The 20,945-nt window shown below is 42.1% G+C and overlaps 1 protein-coding gene across 2 annotated transcripts in view; it reads right to left on the reverse strand.

Annotated features, from left to right (window-relative positions):
- The window catches only part of PPM1H (protein phosphatase, Mg2+/Mn2+ dependent 1H), a 262,221-nt gene that overhangs the window by 117,427 nt on the left and 123,849 nt on the right, over positions 1-20,945 (reverse strand). For both annotated transcript variants that reach the window (XR_003432865.1, XM_027106890.1), the window contains exon 4: positions 15,067-15,179. Coding sequence is in view for 1 of the 2 variants with exons in the window: in XM_027106890.1 (XP_026962691.1) it covers positions 15,067-15,179 (113 nt within the window). In the remaining variant the exon portion in view is untranslated. The remainder of the gene's footprint in view (positions 1-15,066; positions 15,180-20,945) is intronic.

Below are 20,945 nucleotides of genomic sequence, written 5' to 3' on the forward strand. Positions count from 1 at the left end.
TGGAATAATAAAACAAGTGGGTCCACCTGCATAGCTCCGTAGCAACGGATTTTGACCTGTGAAGTACCCTCACGTCATTGTCATTCTTGAAGTCAAAGAACATAATCCCATGTGTGCTAGAGTTTCCCCCTTTAACCCAAGGCAGCCTCCACTCATTAAAGCTGAGGGCTTATCCCAGCACCTGCACTTACCCTTCACACTGCATTACTTTGGGTCTCTGACTGTATAATACACACACAATGAATCGGACAAGTTTAACATAAATAAACTTAAGATGGATTGAGACGTATTTATAAATGATCCATCTATAGTCATTATTTCGACTCTATTAAGGATAACATCAAGAAGAGGAGATGTGCCCAAATAAAACACTGAAGAACTGCAGGTTGACAGCAGAAAAGAGGCTACACTCTTAAACTGAACTGGTATGTCACTTAAAAACCTCAACAACATAACTAAGAATTTAAAAATAACCTCAAAGGAACAGAAGGTGTTAAGACAGCACTACAGTCATATCCTACCTGCTTAATACAACCTTTCTTCTTTAGCATGAAATGAGTATTGCTTTCTATGATGAACTTTCTAAAGACAAATATTTGGTATGCTGTTTACTTGTAGGCTTTTTTATGATTCAAATGTGTTCTTCTGCAAGATGAAAGCAGATCTTAGTGAGACAGCTATTTCTTCACTGCCTGACAATTTAAGCTGAACTTACTGCAGCTCTTTTAAAACTGACAATGACAGAATTAAAGTAACAAAAGAGATCATTGGTTTGGGGGCTTTAAAGATGACATCCACGCTTCATCAGGTCCATGGGAAAAAAAAGTAACAGCGATGAATAAAGACACCATCACTTATTAAACCTAATGTGAATTCCCTTCTCAATGCCCAGTGGTGGCTGAAACTTCCAAAATGTTGATCAAAAAAAATTCCCTTGGGCCTGAAGACGTAATTTATAGACTACTACATTTCCCAGGAGTCTTGTTTCTCAGGATGGCCATGAACCTGAATTCTAGCCAGCGGAAAGCATGCAGATGTGATGTGTGCCTCTTCTAGGCCGGGGCCATTAAAACCTTTCCTGAGGGGTCCCTCCATGCTCTTGCTGGGGAGATGCCCCCAGTGACCTTGGAAGCCAAGTGTAAAGATGACAGACCTCCTTCATCCTAGGTGCCTGCATGCCTGAAAGAGACAAAGCCACTGCTTTTCTAGGCCAGTGAATTTGAGGGCCTGTTGTTTCCGCACTCAGCCTACCAGATAGCCCATCATACAGCAGGAAATATTTGTACCTTTCCTTATACAAAGCACGAGATTAAACTCTTACAAAAAGAAGGAAAAATGAAAACAGTCACAGTATTTTTTAGATACTCCTAAAGTCAAAGAAACCTAGTGCTTAATGGGGACCATGAAAAATCAAATTATTTAGTCCCACATCCTTGCCAGGTAGTTACACAGTGAGCACGAATACTTTTCTAAGAGAGAACCTACTGTTTTCTGTGTCAGCTCACTGCCTCTCTGGACAGCTCTCGCTGAGCTCGTATTAAGTACGATAACGATAACAGCAGTTCAGTGTTACAATGAGCGGTTACTGCGGCCCCGGCCCTGTGCTAAGAGCCTTCCGCTCACCTGCTCATCTAATCCTCACCTGGGAAGTGGATACTCTCACCATCTTCATTTACAGATGACAAAACTGAGGCAAAGAAAACATGAGATTGGCCAAGATCAGGTACAACTAGAAGTAGTAGAGCCAAGATTCAACCCAGGCAGCCTGCTCTTAACCACCACCCTGTCCTCCTGTGGCTGTCGCCTCTGTCCCAGACTCATGGAGAGCAAGCCTTACCACTCCCCCCCATATCTGACAAATACCTAAGGATCTCTTTCACAGCAACACAAGTTATCTTTCCACATGGCTGAAAACACTCTAGATTGTTTGAGTTTTGCTTGATTTTTTCTTTTTTTTCAATTTTACTGAAGTATAGTTGATTTACAATGTGTGTTAATTTGTCTGAGTTTTTCTCATTCCTCCCAACCTGGTTCCAAACCCCTTCAACCACTCAGGTTTCTCTTTGGAGGGCTACTGCTCATTCATGCCCCGGCTGAACTGTGTCACCTAGAGAGGAACTTCATCTGTAAAATGAGACTAATAATAGTACTTCCCCCACAGGGTTGGTGTGAGGAGGATGAGTTAGGCTATTCAGGTAAAGCCCTAGAAACTAGAAACAGTGCTGAGGACAAAGTAAGCCAACCCAAACCATTAGTTATTATTTGCTTTATACTGCAAATGCTGCAGCCTATGATTACATTAGGTTCTAGTGCCCAGACTGAATTTACTGTCCACTTAAATACATTTTTAAGTGTTTTGGGTTTTTTTTGTTGTTTTTGTTTTTTTACCATTGATAAACTAAAACCATTGATAAGCTTCAATCCTTGATTCTGCTATTCTGCTAGATAACCCCGCCCCACCCTCAACAGATGTTACACTTTACCTTGACTGTGGTTAAACTTCTGCCGGTTAGGTTTAGTTCACCTTCCCAGGCACTAAAGGTATTTTTGAATCTTGCTAGTTCATCTTTCTTGGTTTCACATCATCAGCAAATTAGATGGTTAGGTGTTGAAAATTTTGGTGTAGGCTAGAATGGCCGACAGATAAAGCCTTGGGGTTCTCCACTAGAAAGTTCCTTCCTGTCACTGAGCCACTGTTTCCTATCTTAGCAGCCAGGGATAGATAAGGTCACTATCTTGACCACAATCATCTCATGCCAATGTTTGTTAAGTGCAAAGACTCCATTTCCACCAAGTCCATGAGACTCCCCAGCCCAGCCCCTCAGTGGGCTAGGAGCAAAGGGGGGTTGCTAAGAGCATACTTGGTTGGGAGAGGGAACCACAGCAAGAACTACACTCTCCCAGGGGCCCCACAAGGGACCAAGAGTCCACACAGGAGCACATGTGACCCATTTCAGATAAGGGAGCTATAGCCTGGTGCACAGTGGGATGGGGGCTTCAGAACCTCCCAGCAGTCAGCGGGCGTCTGAGATGAAGAGCTAGATCATGCAAGAAATCCTTACCCGAGATCCCACTTTTCGAAGAAATGGACCTACGTCCTATAATATGAGGATGGCAAGAAGGAATCTGCAGACAGCTGACAGTGGTGCAGGCGGGGCCCCTCCACCTGTGTGGGATAGCACTGGGGCGGAAACATCGCCATAGAAGCTCCCCTGCGTGTGGTATGTGGCTGCAGTGGAGGCTGACAGATGCTTGACAGTGTTCGAAGTTTGATGCTTTAGGCTCAGGCCAGGAACAGCTATGATTTTTATACCCTGAGGACAGACTGGCTCCTTCCTGGCTCCTCAGACTTTAAAGCAGTGGTTCTTCCATACAGCAAAATCACCTGGAGGGTTGCTCTAACACAGAGCGCTGGGTCCCATCCCTGGGTTTCTGATCTAGTAGGTCAGGGGTAGAGCCCTTGGATTTGCTTTTCTAACAAAAATTTACCTTTTTAACAGTTGCTACTGCTGCTGGTTTGGGGACCACACTTTGAGAACCACTGATTTAGGGCAAGGGGTGTCAGAAAGAAGGTTGAAAAAAATCCAAGGGGAAGAGAAAAGGAGGAAATCCATAGAGAGAAGGGCCTCTATAGTGCCCTCTGCGTTGACAGCGAGTGGCTTGATAGGAAAAGTAAAGACTGTTTTGAGCCGTCACGTGGTCTCCACGTCTTTGCACGTATCTGTGATCATCTGATAGCAATATTTTCTTTCTGCTAGTCGCTTCTGCAGGTTACGGGTAGAGCTAAGGGATTATGTAAATATATACTAAAAAGATGGGCAGGGTGGGGGTACGTGAAAAAAGGGCCAAACAACACCTCAACTTCCATAGTAGAGAATGGTCGTAAATTACGGTTTCTTTCTGTTCCATTTTTCAGACATTTGTCAAAGAAAGTGAGAGTTGTGGTGAACTTAATGTAGTCGATGGAGGAAGATGAAATCTATTCTGAACTCAGAGGAAGGCTACTATCAAAGAAACAACTCCCTGGCAGGTGTGGACAGATGAACCACGTGCTAGCAATAAGCAGGTTCAGAAAGGTTCTCTGCTGGCCACTGATATCCACGCTCATAAAAAGGAATGAACAGTTTTTTTGCATTTCCTTGGGTTGGAAGCAGTTACACAGTTCCATTATCTTACCACTAGTAAAGGGGCGAAGTGTGAGATGTGTAATTGGTTTTCAATCTAGAAGTGTAAGTCTTGTTTAATACCTAGCTCCTATCCGCAAGAAAATTCAGACTTGGCCAGAGGAATTCACCTGTGAATGCATACGGAAAGCTTTAACTTACATGAGGGTAAATTCTGAAAAATTGAAAACGAGGAAAAGTGAAATAAAAGAAAACCATCCTGGCTGGTAGTACCGGCTTTGTTTCAAGGATGATCTGTGGACCGCTTTTTATACAGAGCTGCTTCACAGACACATTGAACCTTTACAGCCTTTTCCTAGGAGAATCCTCAAAAAGATGGCCCTGTATTCCTTGGACTCCTGTCACTCATCTTGAAAAAGTCTACATACCCTTGGCTGACAGAGAAATGGTAAGCAAGACAAAATGGGGGTCCGAATTCATGGCAGTTATCATTTATAAGACAGAATTCCAGAAGATCCAGAAAATGCTAATGTTATTCTGATTATCATCAAAATGAAAATGCAAAATTTAACATGTTCTCAGAGAACCCTGGGACCTTTGGAAGGGAATGGCAGCCCTCAGTTTGAGGAAGGGGCATTGCCTATATCATAAATGAATAAATTGGACCACCCAAAGCTTACATGCTTCACGACTGGAGTGCATTTAAAATAGCTTCTAAATGCAACCATCCCCTCAACTACACCCCATAAACCATTTTATGTGAGATTAAAGATGCCATTGATCATAAGGTATGTCATTACTTTACATGCAAACAGTAAAGAAAAAATGTTAGTTAGAAACTGTTCATTTTGGAGACATTCAAATGTGAAAAACAAAAACACCGCGTGAGTCTTAGCATGGATGGGACATCCCAGGGTACAGGGCATTGACTGAGAACTTGGTGCTCTGACTTTCATTCGTGAGAGGGATGGCAGCCCTGTTCCTTAGTAGCTGTGGGACCTTGGGCAAATCCCTTCACCTCAATGTGCTTCAGTACATTTACCTGATATGAACAATGCCTACTTCTCATTAAATTGCTGAGAGAACTAAACATGATTGTCTTTTAGAGTATTTAACATGTACCTAGAACTTACTATCTGTCTTATCGCTGCTGTTACTTCAATCTGGCAAGAGTGGAATCATGAACTTAACAAATCTTAAATGGTCTTCTTTACTCTAAAGGAGTTCACCTAGTCTCAGTTGCCAAACCTTTACACACTGTTTGAAATAAGTGGTAATGGCTTTGCCTCCTCAGTGCCTTAGCGCTCCAGAAATAAAATGAAATTATCTTCCAAAATGCAGTCAAAGCACCTTCTTAAACTAAAGAATCACTCAGGGCCCGAAGGAGTGGATGACTCAAATACAACGGGTGACAGTTTACACACTGTGCTGCAGGACATCTGCATGCCACCAGTTCATTTTTGCTTGAAGTGAAAAAGCCGCCCACCATCTGCTTCTTGCCTAGTCCCTTATGATCCCCTAGGTGTTGAGTTGGCTGCTTTCGACTGGGAAAAATAAAGCAACTGGCTGCATGAAGTAGTTCTCTCACGACCCTCTGGGGCTGCTTACCTCGGGTGCGGAGGGGAGGGCAAGGCTGTCCCAGGCCGTATCACCTGGCATCACTATGGACCATCCCACACCGAGGGTGGTCCTTGACTCAGTAAGCCACATAGACCATCAGGAAGCTTCTTGTGAAGACAACCCCCAAGCACACGTGCCCCTGATGGTAAATCAGATGACTCACAGCTCATGAAGCAGCTCAAAAAACAGTTCCGAGATTGGTTCAAGATGGTGGAATAGAAGGACGTGCTCTCACTCCCTTTTGAGAGAGCACCAGAATCACAGCTAACTGCTGAAGGATCATCGACAGGAAGACACCGGAACTCACCAAAAGAGATACCCCACACCCAAAGACAAAGGAGAAGCCACAATGAGACAGTGGGAGGGGCGCAATCACAATACAAACAAATCCTGTAACGGCTGGGTGGGTGACTCACAAACTGGAGAACACTTATACCACAGAAGTCCACCCACTGCAGTGAAGGTTCTGAGCCCCACGTCAGGCTTCCCAACCTGGGGGTCCGGCAACGGGAGGAGGAATTCCTAGAGAATCAGACTTTGAAGGATAGCGGGATTTGATTGCAGGACTTCGACAGAACTGGGGGAAACAGAGCCTCCACTCTTGGAGGGCACACACAAAGTAGCGTGCACGTCGGGACCCAGGGGAAGGAGCAGTGACCTCAGGGGAGACTGAACCAGACCTACCTGTTAGTGTTGGAGGGTCTCCTGCAGAGCCGGGTGGTGGCTGTGTCTCACCGTAAGGACAAGGACACTGGCAGCAGAAGTTCTGAGAAGTACTCCTTGGTGTGAGCCCTCCCAGAGTCCGCCATTAGCCCCACCAAAGAGCCTGGGTAGGCTCCAGTGTTGGGTCACCTCAGGTCAAACAACCAACAGGGAGAGAACTCAGCCCCAGCCATCAGCAGACAAGGGGATTAAAGTTTTACTGAGCTCTGCCCACCAGAGCAACACCCAGCTCTACCCACCACCAGTCCCTCCCATCAGGAAACTTGCACAAGCCTCTTAGAAAGCCTCATCCACCAGAGGGCAGACAGCAGAAGCAAGAAGAAATACAATCCTGCAGCCTGTGGAACAAAAGCCACATTCACAGAAAGATAGACAAGATGGAAAGGCAGAGGGTTATGTACCAGATGAAGGAACAAGATAAAACCCCAGAAAAACAACTAAATGAACTGGAGATAGGCAACCTTCCAGAAAAAGAATTCAGAATAATGATAGTGAAGATGATCCAGGACCTCAGAAAAAGAATGGAGGCAAAGATCGAGAAGATGCAAGAAATGTTTAACAAAGACGGAGAAGAATTAAAGAACAAACAAACAAAGATGAACAATACAATAACTGCAATGAAAAATACACTAGAAGGAATCAATAGCAGAATAACTGAGGCAGAAGAACGGATAAGTGACCTGGAAGACAGAATGGTGGAATTCACTGCAGAAGAACAAAATAAAGAAAAAAGAATGAAAAGAAATGAAGACAGCCTAAGAGACCTCTGGGACAACATTAACAACATTTGCATTATAGGTGTCCCAAAAGGAGAAGAGAGAAAGGACCAGAGAAAATATTTAAAGAGATTATAGTCTAAAACTTCCCTAACCTGGGAAAGGAAATAGCCACCCAAGTCCAGGAAGTGCAGAGACTCCCAGGCAGGATAAACCCAAGGAGAAACACACCAAAACACACAGTAATCAAACTGACAAAAATTAAAGACAATGAAAAATTATTGAAAGCAACAAGGGAAAAACGACAAATAACACACAAGTGAACTCCCAGAAGGTTAACAGCTGATTTCTCACCAGAAACTCTACATGCCAGAAGGGAGTGGCATGACATATTTAAAGTGATGAAAGGGAAGAACCTACAACCAAGATTACTCTACCTGGCAAGGATCACATTCAGATTCGATGGAGAAATCAAAGGTTTACAGACAAGCAAAAGCTAAGAGAATTCAGCACCACCAAACCAGCTCTACAATAAATGCTAAAGGAACTTCTCTAAGTGGGAAACACAAGAGGAGAAAAAGATCTACAAAAACAAACCCATAACAATTAAGAAAATGGTAATAGGAACATACATATCGATAATTACCTTAAACATGAATGGATTAAATGCTCCAACCAAAGGACAATGGCTCGCCGCACACATACAAAAACAACATCAATATATGTGGTGTCTACAAGAGACCCAAATCAGACCTAGGGACACATACAGACTGAAAGTGAGAGGATGGAAAAAGATATTCCATGCAAATGGAAATCAAAAGAAAGCTGGAGTAGCAATACTCATATCAGATAAAATAGACTTTAAAATAAAGAATGTTACAAGAGACAAGGAAGGACACTACATAATGTTCAAGGGATCAATCCAAGAAGAAGATATAACAATTATAAATATATATGCACCCAATATAGGAGCACCTCAATACATAAGGCAACTGCTAACAGCTATAAAGGAGAAAATCAACAGTAACACAATAATAGTGGGGGACTTTAACACCTCCCTTACACCAATGGACAGATCATCAAAACAGAAAATTAATAAGGAAACACAAGCTTTAAATGACAAAACAGACCAGAAAGATTTAATTGATATTTATAGGACATTCCATCCAAAAACAGCAGATTACATTTTCTTCTCAAGTGTGCACGGAACATTCTCCAGGATAGATCACATCTTGGGTCACAAATCACGCCTCAGTAAATTTAAGAAAACTGAAATCATATCAAGTATCTTTTCTGACCGCAATGCAATGAGATTAGAAATCAATTACAGGGAAAAAAATGCGAAACACACAAACACATGGAGGCTAAACAATACATTACTAAATAACCAAGAGATCACTGAAGAAATCAAAGAGGAAATCAAAAAATACCTAGAGACAAATGACAATGAAAACACAATGATCCAAAACCTATGGGATGCAGCAAAAGCAGTTCTAAGAGGGAAGTTTATAGCAATACAATGCTACCTCAAGAAACAAGAAAACTCTCAAATAAACAATCTAACCTTACACCTAAAGGAACTAGAGAAAGAAGAACAAACAAAACCCAAAGTTAGCAGAAGGAAAGAAATCATAAAGATCAGAGCAGAAATAAATAAAATAGAAACAAAGAAAACAATAGCAAAGATCAATAAAACTAAAAGCTGGTTCTTTGAGAAGATAAACAAAATTGATAAACCATTACCTAGACTCATCAACAGAAGGAGGGCGAGGACTCAAATCAATAAAATTAGAAATGAAAATGGAGAACTTACAACAGACACCACAGAAATACAAAGCGTCCTAAGAGACTACTACAAGCAACTCTATGCCAATAAAATGGACAACCTGGAAGACATGGAGAAATTCTTAGAAAGGTATAACCTTCCAAGAGTGAACCAGGAAGAAAGAGAAAATATGAACAGATCAATCACAAGTAATGAAACTGAAACTGTTATTAAAAATCTTCCAACAAACAAAAGGCCAGGACCAGATAGCTTCACAGGTGAATTCTATAAAACATTTAGAGAGGAGCTAACACACATCTTCTCAAACTCTTCCAAAAAACTGCAGAGGAAGGAACACTCCCAAACTCATTCTATGAGGCCACCATCACCCTGATAGCAAAACCTGATAAAGATACTACAAAAAAAGAAAATTACAGACCAATATCACTGATGAACATAGATGCAAAAATCCTCAACAAAATACTAGCCAACAGAATCCAACAACACATTAAAAGGATCATACACCATGATCAAGTGGGATTTATCCCAGGGATGCAAGGATTCTTCAATATACACAAATCAATCAATGTGATACACCATATTAACAAATTGAAGAATAAAAACTATACGATCATCTGAATAGATGCAGAAAAAGCTTTTGACAAAATTCAACACCAATTTACGATAAAAACTCTCCAGAAAGTGGGCACAGAGGGAACCTACCTCAACATAATAAAAGCTATATATGACAAACCCACAGCAAATATCATACTCAATGGTGAAAAACTGAAAGCATTTCCTCTAAGATCAGGAACAAGACAAAGATGTCCATTCTCGCCACTCTCATTCAACATAGTTTTGGAAGTCCTAGCCACAGTAGTCAAGAGAAGAAAAAGGAACACAAATTGGAAAAGAAGAAGTAAAACTGTGACTGTTTGCAGATGGCATGATACTATACATAGATAATCCTAAGATGCCACCAGAAATCTACTAGAGCTAATCAATGAATTTGGTAAAGTAGCAGGATACAAAATTAATGCACAGAAATCTCTTGCATTCCTATACAGTGATGATGAAAAATCTGAAAGAGAAATTAAGGAAACAACCCCATTTACCACTGCAACAAAAAGAATAAAATACCTAGGAATAAACCTACCTAGGAAGACAAAAGACCTGTATGTAGAAAACTGTAAGACACTGATGAAAGAAATTAAAGATGATACAAACAGATGGAGAGATATATCATGCTCTTGGATTGGAAGAATCAATACTGTGAAAATGACTATACCACCCAAAGCAATCTAAAGATTCAACGCAATCCCTATCAAATTACCAGTGGCCTTTTTTACAGAACTAGAAGAAAAAAATCTTAAAATTTGTATGGAGACACAAAAGACCCCGAATAGCCAAAGCAGTCTTGAGGGAAAAAAACGGAGCTGTAGGAATCAGACTCCCTGACTTCAGACTATACTACAAAGCTACAGTAATCAAGATAATGTGGTACTGGCACAAAAACAGAAATACAGATCAATGGACTAGGATAGAAAGCCCAGAGATAAGCCCACGCACCTATGGTCAACTAATCTATGACAAAGGAGGCGAGGATATACAATGAAGAAAGGATAGTCTCTTCAATAAGTGGTGCTGGGAAAACTGGACAGCTACATGCAAAAGAATGCAATTAGAACACTCCCTAACACCATACATAAAAATAAGCTCAAAATGGATTAGAGACCTAAATGTAAGACTGGACACTATAAAACTCTTAGAGGAAAACAAAGGAAGAACACTCTTTGACATAAATCACAGCAAGATCTTTTTTGGTCCACCTCCTAGAGTAATGGAAATGAAAACAAAAATAAACAAATGGGACCTAATGAAACTTAAAAGCTTTTGCAAAGCAAAGGAAACTACAAACAAGACGAAAAGACAACCCTCAGATGGGAGAAAATATTTGCAAACGAATCAACGGACAAAGAATTAATTTCCAAAATATATAAACAGTGCATGCAGCTCAACATTAAGAAAACAAACAACCAAATCCAAAAATGGGCAGAAGACCTAAATAGACATCTCTCCAACGAAGACATACAGATGGCCAAGAAGCACGTGAAAAGCTGCTCAACATCACTCATTATTAGAGAAATGCAAATCAAAACTACAATGAGGTAGCACCTCACACCAGTTAGAATGGGCATCATCAGAAAATCTACAAACAACAAATGCTGGAGAGGGTGTGGAGAAAAGGGAACCCTCTTGCACTGTTGGTGGGAATGTAAATTGATACAGCCACTACAGAGAACAGTATGGAGGTTCCTTAAAAAAACTAAAAACAGAATTACCATATGAACCAGCAATCCCACTACTAGACATATACCCAGAGAAAACCATAATTCAAAATGATACATGCACCCCAATGTTCATTGCTGCACTATTTATATTAGCCAGGTCATGCAAGCAACCTAAATGCCCATCGACAGATGAATGGATAAAGAAGATGTGGTACATATATACAAAGGAATATTACTCAGCCATAGAAAGGAATGAAATTGGGTCAGTTGTAGAGATGTGGGTGCATCTAGAGACTGTCATACAGAGTGAAGTAAGTTAGAAAGAGAAAAACAAGTATTGTATATTAACGCATATATGTGGAACCTAGAAAAATGGTACAGATGAACTGGTTTGCAGGGCAGAAATAGAGACACAGATGCAGAGGACAAACGTATGGACATCAAGTGGGGGGAAGTGGCGGGGGGTGGGGGGGGATGAATTGGGAGATTGGGATTGACATATATACACTGATATGTATAAAATGGATAACTAATAAGAGCCTGCTGTATAAAACAATAAAAATTTAAAAACAAACAAAACCAGTTCCTGACCACAAGTAGTTTCCAAATCAAACCAGTGCAAAGGTTCTTTTTTCCTAAGTGTAAATAATTATGGGGTAGTGATCCTATGACAAAGATTTGCTTCACTCTCAAAACTGTCAAGATTTAAAGCAAACAGATGGGCAGCCAATATCTGAGAGTAAAGAAGAAAAATTAGCAATTAATCAGGGCTCTGTTGTCAGAATTCTCTGTTGGCTTGACCATTTGTTTAAACTGAGCCCTTGGATTCACGACTACTTGTCCATAAGTCATAATGGACCTACATTTACGTAGGTCCGATAAAAAGTCACTTAGCTGCTGTTTCTTGGGAAGAACTGAATATATTTGTAAACACAAACACCTATGTTATTAGTATATAAACTAGGCAGTGATCCTACATAAGGTGATATCAAATATGTATTGTTCATACAAGAGCTGAAAATACACTAACTAATAAGCGTCCTACAAGTTTTTTGGACAGTGCACACAATACAAACTCATATTGCTCTTACGTTTCTACATAACATATGACCCATAAGTGAACAGCAAACCCAACCCGTCAGCCGCAAAACCCCAAATTCATATCTGGATACTGGGGCCAGAATACTACAAATGTAATTAAGCTGATTAGGTTCTAGAGATGCTGTTTTCTCATAAAATAATTTGTGTAGTTGGTGGGGAGGGGGGTGTGCTTTACAGCTTTAATAAGGACAAAAGCACCTGTTAAGCTTTTCAAATTAGGAATAGCATGTAAAACATCATACTTCTGTGGACACTTAGAAACACAGGAACTTCAGTTACTTGACAATTTCAAAAACTGACTCTAAGAAAGATAAAATAACCAAAAGACCAACCTTTAGAGCACCACTTTACTTTCCCAAAGTGTCACACCTCATAGTGACAATCTTTAGAATGCCAGAATGTTTAGAAATTAATACTTAGTCCAATATCACCATTTTTATAGATGAGGAAATCAAGATCTGGCCTAGACACTGGCACTTAAAAGGGGGTGGGGTGGGACGCAAGGTCCTGAACAGGGCACTGAGCTTCTGGGAAGTAGGGCTGAAGCCCTGGCTGGCTGGGGAGGCAGCTCTGTCAGGGAGCTCAGAGCTTTGAAGCAAACTGTGCTCAAAAACGCGGACAGGGTGTTGGGGAGGAGCTGCTTCTCTGAAAGGCATAATCCAACATAAAGATATTCTGGGCATGGAAGTTGGGTTACCTTCCGAGCCTGGAGTTCTCTGGTGAAAGATGCTTCCCCTGGACGAGGGGCGGGAACAAAGCACTCGGTCACCACCTTCATCACTGGAAGGGCCAGGGAAGCAAACTCTTTTCGAAAAACACGGAACCAGACATCAAGACTAAAGGTGAATATGAGTGCAAAAGCTGTATCATCGATTCTGTTTTACACAGAACAGAAAGGAATCATCCCCTGACTTGCACATCTGTCTCCAGCAAACTCAAGATCCAGAAGTGAACAAGGGCTCAGAGGCCGGCTCCTCAGTGTGTACCTTACAAGGCCCTGGGAGATGACGATTCCCATTTTCAAGATGCTCCAACCCTGGCGAGGGCACGAGGGGCAGCAGATGTGCTGGTGATTTTCCGCTTGCCCCCCACCCTGGAGATGCAATCTTGGCCTGTGTCTGTGCCCTGGCTGACCAACCTCTCTGACCCTCATTCCAGCCAGGCTCATCCAATGGGAGGCCCTGGTAGGAGAAAGCGGGATAGGAAGGAGGAGAAGTCGGAGTATTTCCTCCCATTCTCTCCTGTGGCCCCTGCCTAGGGGCCCTCATCTGTGGCCCCCTCTCCTGGGCTTAGCTGTAGCATTTCCTCCCTGGACCCTGCAGGCCTAGGGGGCTTCAATGCCCTCCTGGTCTCAATGCTCCTAGCCGGTCCCCTTTCACTCCTTCATTCAGTTGATACATGTGAGTTGGAGTCTGTCTCCTGCCAGGACCACTAGGGAATAGAAGCCATGAAATAAACATGGCATCTTATACTCACTTCCACTTACTTGGAAAAATTTTATATTGAAACTGAGAGAGCAGAACAGAAATCCACATAAACCTTAAAAATAAACAGACCTTTCAAAATCTTCAAACTCCAAATACTGCTGCGTTGGCAGGTCACAGTCCTTTGGTCTCCAGGATCTTTAGTGGCAAGACAGGGAGAGGATGCTTAACTAGGTTGACTGGAAACTCCCTCAGGCTCTCCTGCTCTCTGGAATTCACTGATTGCCTGAGGGAGTCAGGGAAGGGGAGGGTCCGACCTCAGGGGAGGGCTAGACCAAGCAGAGATGTTGAGAAGAGGCACGTGACCCAGAGGAAGAAGCTGGAGGAATGACAGCATCTTTAGACCACAGCCCATGTAGGGAAATCACTCATCCTCTGAGGACATCACAATTAGAGTCCAGTACTTTGACTGCTTTCAGAATAGAGTCGGCCTTTGGCAAAAAGTCCTGCTAGAAGGCCAACATATTTTGTTACTCAAGGGGCGGAGAAATGTATAATCCATATTACAACACTTTTCACAAAGTCTGTGAAAATTAATTTAATATCGACTAAATAACAGATGGGGCCATACCCAAAGTGAGCACATATCAGTCATTTAAAAGGAGATTAAAACACAAGTCTATCTGATTTCTGGTAATACTGGATAAAGTAAGGGTTAACCACCATCTCTTGCCCCAAATTCCTCTCAGTTGAACCCAGAAGAGAGGAAAATGCAGGCTGTAGGGGCACATGCATAAAAGGAGACACTCCTGGGCTTCTGGGAGGGGACACAGGGCAAAGTTACCAAGTAGAAAACGAACTAGCTGGAGAGTCCTCCCCGGGCCCCTCCAAACACCCATTTCATTCAAATCCCTTTCCTCCCTCCTCGTCTCTCTCAAATTATGTCCCTGCTAATAAGCTTTCATCGAAAATCAGGTTCTGAAGTCAAAAAACATTTGGACACTACTGGTTTAGGTTAAACACAAGTGTGTGTATATATATATATATATATACACACACACACACACAAACACGTGAACTGCTACTACAGACAAGTAAGGAGAAGACCACCCATATCTTTTAATACCTTCCTGATGAGTCTTCTTAAATGCACTCTTATCCAGATATACAAGGCTTATCTTTCTCAATATCTAATCCCAAGCAGGATTATTTTATTTCTAAGCATTTAACTTTTTAAAAAAGATTAAAAAATTAAAGGAAGGCACTGAACTTTAGGAAGAACCAGAGGGCTAATCTGCTTACCTGCTGTCCCCAGCATTTGCTACGTACAGCTTCCCCAAAAGGCAAATCACGATGAGGGCTGTGCAACCACCAGATATACTGTATGAACTCCTCTCTCGTTCGATTTGTAGGTCCTGGAGAAGAAGGCAAAGTTAGTACTGGACTGTACAGGAACAAAGACTGTCTTAGCCTTGCTCCCTCGACACAGCCCTAAGATCTGAGTACGACTCGAAGAAGGGACAAGAAAATCTTGAGTACTGGCTTTCTATCAACTGACAAGCATTTCTGGAGAGGACACTGGCATAAAACGGTCGCCTACCAGACCATGTGCGGACCAGAGACAGGAAACAAGGGAAGGCAAACAGATCTAATCAGACAAAAATGAGAAGAATTAAACCAATTGTATTTAATACATATCATGGCTTACGGAAAATTCAGTCTTTGTATGGACAGCCTGAGCTGCTGTGGAAAACAGATGAGAGGCTAATAATGTCGAGTGCTTGGACCTGATCAATGTTTTTAACCCCAAAGTCTCCAGTAAATAAATTCCTTTACAGCTAGACGAGACAGGTGACTTGAAGGACTGTGTCCTCAATTCAACTTGGCAGGAGTCCACCCCCGTCCTACTGATCAAAGATAGAAGCTTCTGAACCCTGAACTAACGTCCTCTTCCCAAGGCCACTAATTCACAAGAGGGACACACACGCATAGTATCAGCCAGCCGTCAGTGAGCACTTCCTCTGTGTCAGACAGTGCAAGAAGCACTTTACATATAGAATCGCATCTCATCCTCACAACTGTAACATTCATCTCACTGTTCAGATGCAGACAAGTGGGGAACTCGCCCATATTTACCCCGCTGGAGTTTGGATTCCAATCGGGTTCTCCTCCTCCAAAGCCTAGTATTTATTACCTGCCACCTAATGAGGTCTCCCCAAGGAAATTAAAAATAGAACCACATTCCTGTGGACAGAGATGCATCATCCTCCAGACAGATGTCTGTGTGAAACGCTGTGTCAGTGACAGAAGCCAGGGTTCCTTGACCTCAGACAAATGAGAGTCGTTAGGAAAATAAACTGAATGCTGGCCAAAATAATGGCAAATGTTCTCATCGCCATCTATTGTTGGGGCCAAGGAAGAAAGGACGAGGGTGGGGTACAGAAGAGCAGGAAACGGTGCTCTGGCTGATTCTGAGGCTGCTGTCGGCTGACCCAGGGCCAGGGCCCGTTTGTGATGCTTAGAAACCCACAGAATTAGAACTCAGCTGCTTCAGCCAGCCTCCTGATGGGAAGCGGAGATAATTCAGTAATCCAGCATTTATCGGCAACTGCCGTGCTCCAGAGGCCAGAGGCGGTAACACAAAGTCAGAGAAATCACCAAGGAGAAGCTGGAAACAGGAGAAGAGCCCGAGCTTTGAAAACAGATTAAGAACACAGTATCGGTCAAAATGTAAGGAGGGGAAAAGTACGAAGACAAGACCTGGGAGAAACTAACATACTGGGAATGAACTGAGTAAAGGTTAAGGGCCGGTGGAGGTTGGCGGCGGGGGGGGGAAGCTGAGGAACCATCGGGAGAGGTAAGAATGAGTGTACTATATGGGACGTGATGGTTTAGAAGCAGGTGAAGAAGAATTCCAAAAAGGGGTTGAGTGAATGACGACATCATGTGCTGCAGACGGGTCAAGCACGAGGACCACCCCCAAAGACCACACTGAATTTTAAAAATTTATGTACAATCTCTGTATAAATTAGCTTAAAGGGGCTGTCATGAGGATTAAATTAGACGGCGTAGATGAGGGGCTTCGGAGACCAGCTAGATTCTCCCCACAGCCTGGATCCCATGACTGAGAGCAGAGACCTTTCTTGCTCAGTGCTAGAGCCTCAACACCCATATTGGGCCAAGTAAAACGTAATTTAATAAATATCTATTCGATGGGCAAATAAAGAAATACATGATAAAACGCCTGGGTTTCCAATTATCTCCCCACCATTTTACCTCTGCCTTAACACGAGACATGTGTCCCACCATTCATAAGTGAAAAGCTTACAGCATGCATAAACACTCACTGAGATAATAATTAAGCAGGAACCCAGGCTTCCAATAACACGCAGTCAATTGACAGGAACGAATGAATGGTTCTTAGAACCCAAGCAGGGATGGCAGGAGGCTGGAGGGTGACACGGGAGGAGGGACACACGTCAGCAGGGAAAGACCGTCACAAGAAAGTGACAGACGGGAAAGAAAACATCAAGACGTCAGAAGTTCCGTCTGTTGAACCTCCAAACAGTGCATCAAAACAGAACCAATAACCCTATTCACAAAGGAGTTTGCGGGTAGGTTTATGCAATTTTTTTGCATTTAAATAAATAAAATAAAGTTGATATTATGATAGATATATATTTCATCAAATTAATACAGAAACTGGTATATAAAGCCCACACGCAATACTAACATTTTTAATACACTGGAAAGAACTGCTCTAGCTACAGAAACTATCCTTTCACATCCAGAATCACTATTTGTTTGAATACCTAAAGTCTGAATGAAAGGCAGTTTTGAGTAAAAATCCTTTAAGCACCCAACTGCTTACGGACTGGAGTGTGAATGATGCTTGACAGACTTAAACCATTGGTGCGATCCAAAAAGTAGAGTCCACGTGAAAGAGCCGCCCACGTCAAAGAATTCCTCTGGGACTCAGACAAACAAGTTTATTCTGCATGGTAGGTGCCTTACTTATCATGGTTTACATCACCAGAAAATCTGATTATAAAATTATTTCATCTTTTAAAAAAATATCAAGATAGAGTGTTTGACACTAAGATTTTTCTGCTACAGCAGAGTTCACATTTGCCTTTCATTTAGGGGGAAACATTCCAGTTAGCCTGCCCCTTGAATGCCTTGTTATGACATTAATAGCGTGAGTCAGTATTTTTTTCTAATTGATTTCATCATTTCTTTCATCTTTTCCTACCTTCCCTCTGCAGTTCCCCCAGCATAAGGAATGCAAATTTGGCAACATTTCCACATAAACAGTGGACCAAAGTCTAGCTATTTTTTATACAAGAAACTCTGCTAACAGGCTCATGCTTTCATCACCTCCCGCCTCTGCGTGCTAATAGACATATGCGTGTGCGCTCAGACGCACACTTTAATTACATGTGTGCTCTCTGGGATCACAGTGAAAGGATTTGAAAGATGTGTTTCCACAGACTTCATCCGCCCTGTAGGATTCACTGACATGAAAATACGCTCTTTTATTTCTTCTTCTAAAACTGGGTGTAACTAGAACATATTCTAAAAATAATTGCTTCCCCCTCCCCTCCCTAGAAGACAAAATAGCACATTTTTTTCCTATACCACCTACTCCTCTTTAAAAGATGCTTCACAAAATCTTAGTACTAAAAGGAACATTAAAGGACCATCTGGGTGGTCCTTCTACTACCAGATCAAACGTGATAAATGAAGTCAATAAAGATATATTTACTGTTGAATTAACTACCTAATTTCTTCAAACTCTTAACTTTTCCAGTTAGCTTAAGCTTCTCACACTCTACATTAAAAAAAAATTAAAAAATGTATCCCTCAAGAAGTTTGGGTACTTTTTTCAAAAGATTAAGGAAATCATGAAAAACTGCCCACTGCTTGTGCTAAACAGAGACCGATCTGGAATATCTCCCCCATTTTAGCTGCCATGAACCTCAAGACATAAGTCTAGAATAAATTACCAGCAAAACACATGCACATACTATCATTCCTTTTCAAGTATGATCTAAAAGGATCAACTTAAGTGACTCAGAAGATTCCATTAACAAGATAATTGATTTATCTGTTCAATCATGAGTCCCTCTCAAGGCTGCTTTCTACCTAGCAGAACTGATTTATCCTGTGTTGCATCTGTCTAAATATTACATTTAAGCAAGGATTATCTCTAAATCAAAGAATGGATCCAATTTTTAAGACTTGGGATTGTATTTTGCTCCTTTTTGTTGCAAGGAAGAATGAGAGCAGTGAAGGGAAAAAAGAATGTGTGTGAAAGGAGACTAATTCAGCAGGAAAGAATTGCAAGAAAGAAAATATATTTTTCGGGATCACTGTAATTTGGTTCTAAAGTCCCACAGATGACGCAGCTCCAGGATCATTGTTTGTTTCCTACCAATTTCAGGTCGCAAAAGGAAAGCAATATCAAACACCAGAAGGCAGCGAGTGCTGGGTGGTTTCAATAGGACCTGGCACCTCCCCCTAGCTGGGTTAAAACATGGTTATGAGCACATTGCTAATAGCGTCAGTCACAAATAATAAGATTCTGCATGGTTTTAGTATCTGGGCCTGATTTCGGTTTATTCTGAGAAGCCAATCTGTCAGCCAGGCAACGGGGAAGGGACAAACCAGCGCTGCCTAATATCGCCACCTGCTGGCTGTTGGTGGAATCACATGCTCATTCCTTCTCGGAAGAACTTCCTGTTCTACTAAAAACAAAGACAAAACAAAAGCAAAAACAAAAAGCCTCTAGCTTAAAATACAGACAGACCAACAGGTCCACTTACCATTACTATTCTAATTCTCAAAACCATTAAAATTTATAAACTATAAATTAGCTTTGCATTCGTCCTCCTTTTTCACCATCGTGTCACCACATGGTTTTTACCGACAAAGCCAAGCTGAGTGGTATTTCCAACCATTTACTCAGTGACAGTAAGACGTATGCTAGTTTTACAAGTTAAAATGTTGCCATTTTTCTCCCTTCATAACAATCAAACCTCCAAAACATTCTTCACTGTGGCGAGGAATCTATACCCACACTGAAAAGGAAATAGGACAGAATTTTGAGATCCTCCTGCCTGTTTCTATAACTCAATTCCTGTAGGTAAAAAAGGTCATCACTGCTGACTTGCTTCTGATTCCTAGGAGGGCAAAGGTCTCCTGCAACTATACCAACAATGGAAGTGACTTCTTACATGACTCCCCTGTTTTTGGAGGGTATGGAAGTAGGAAGGAGACTGACATCAGGACTTAGAAGACATTTATCTTCTTCGTATCTGTCATCTTGAGCCAAGCAACCACCTAAACATAATAGGTGACGAAACTTAGCTGCAGAAGTAGGCATTGTTACAAAGTGTAGTTGGGAAGCAGAAATGAAGTCAGTCAGAAAGTTCCTCAGATCCTGGTCCTCTTGGAAGCGAGGGTTCATTTTCCACGGTGGACACAGGAGGAGCTGGCCACGCAGCCTTCACTCCGAAGGGAGATCCAAGATGAGATACAATAGGGGACCACAGGGCAGACCCACTTCTGCCAGCATGGATCAGAGGCCCGTGGTCAGAGGTCACCTCCTCACAAGCCACTTACTGTGCCAGACAACCCCAGGATCAAAGAGAAGAGGAAAAACAGTGCCTTCAAAGAGGCTTACAGTATTTGATGAAACTTACCATCTCCTCTGGTCCACAGCGTTTCCCCCCCCCTTCTGTTAGTCTTTATTTTTCGATGGGTACCTACTTTTTCCTAGAAATAGGTACTATTTATTCTGGTCTGGTGTTTCTGAATCTTTTTATCCAATTTTCTCTTTCAGATAGATATGAACATTTCACTTAATGTCACTCAGAACATTAAAACAAATGAGATACTATCTATCGCTGTGTTCGTATAACGTGACGACAAATACCCCCAGATACAAAATCCAATGTTTTCCTTCTAGACCCCCATGGTGTCTAGAAGAATGCTGGTTATAAAATATAAGCAATTGAGGGCTTCCCTGGTGGCGCAGTGGTTGAGAGTCCGCCTGCCGATGCAGGGGACACGGGCTCGTGCCCCGGTCCAGGAAGATCCCACATGCCGCGGAGCGGCTGGGCCCGTGAGCCATGGCCGCTGAGCCTGTGCGTCCGGAGCCTGTGCTCCGCAGCGGGAGA

The sequence above is a fragment of the Aethalodelphis obliquidens genome, unplaced genomic scaffold (genome assembly GCF_003676395.1).
Source record: "Aethalodelphis obliquidens isolate GAN/ISIS:26980383/991018 unplaced genomic scaffold, ASM367639v1 scaffold8, whole genome shotgun sequence".
Lineage (NCBI taxonomy): Eukaryota > Metazoa > Chordata > Mammalia > Artiodactyla > Delphinidae > Aethalodelphis > Aethalodelphis obliquidens.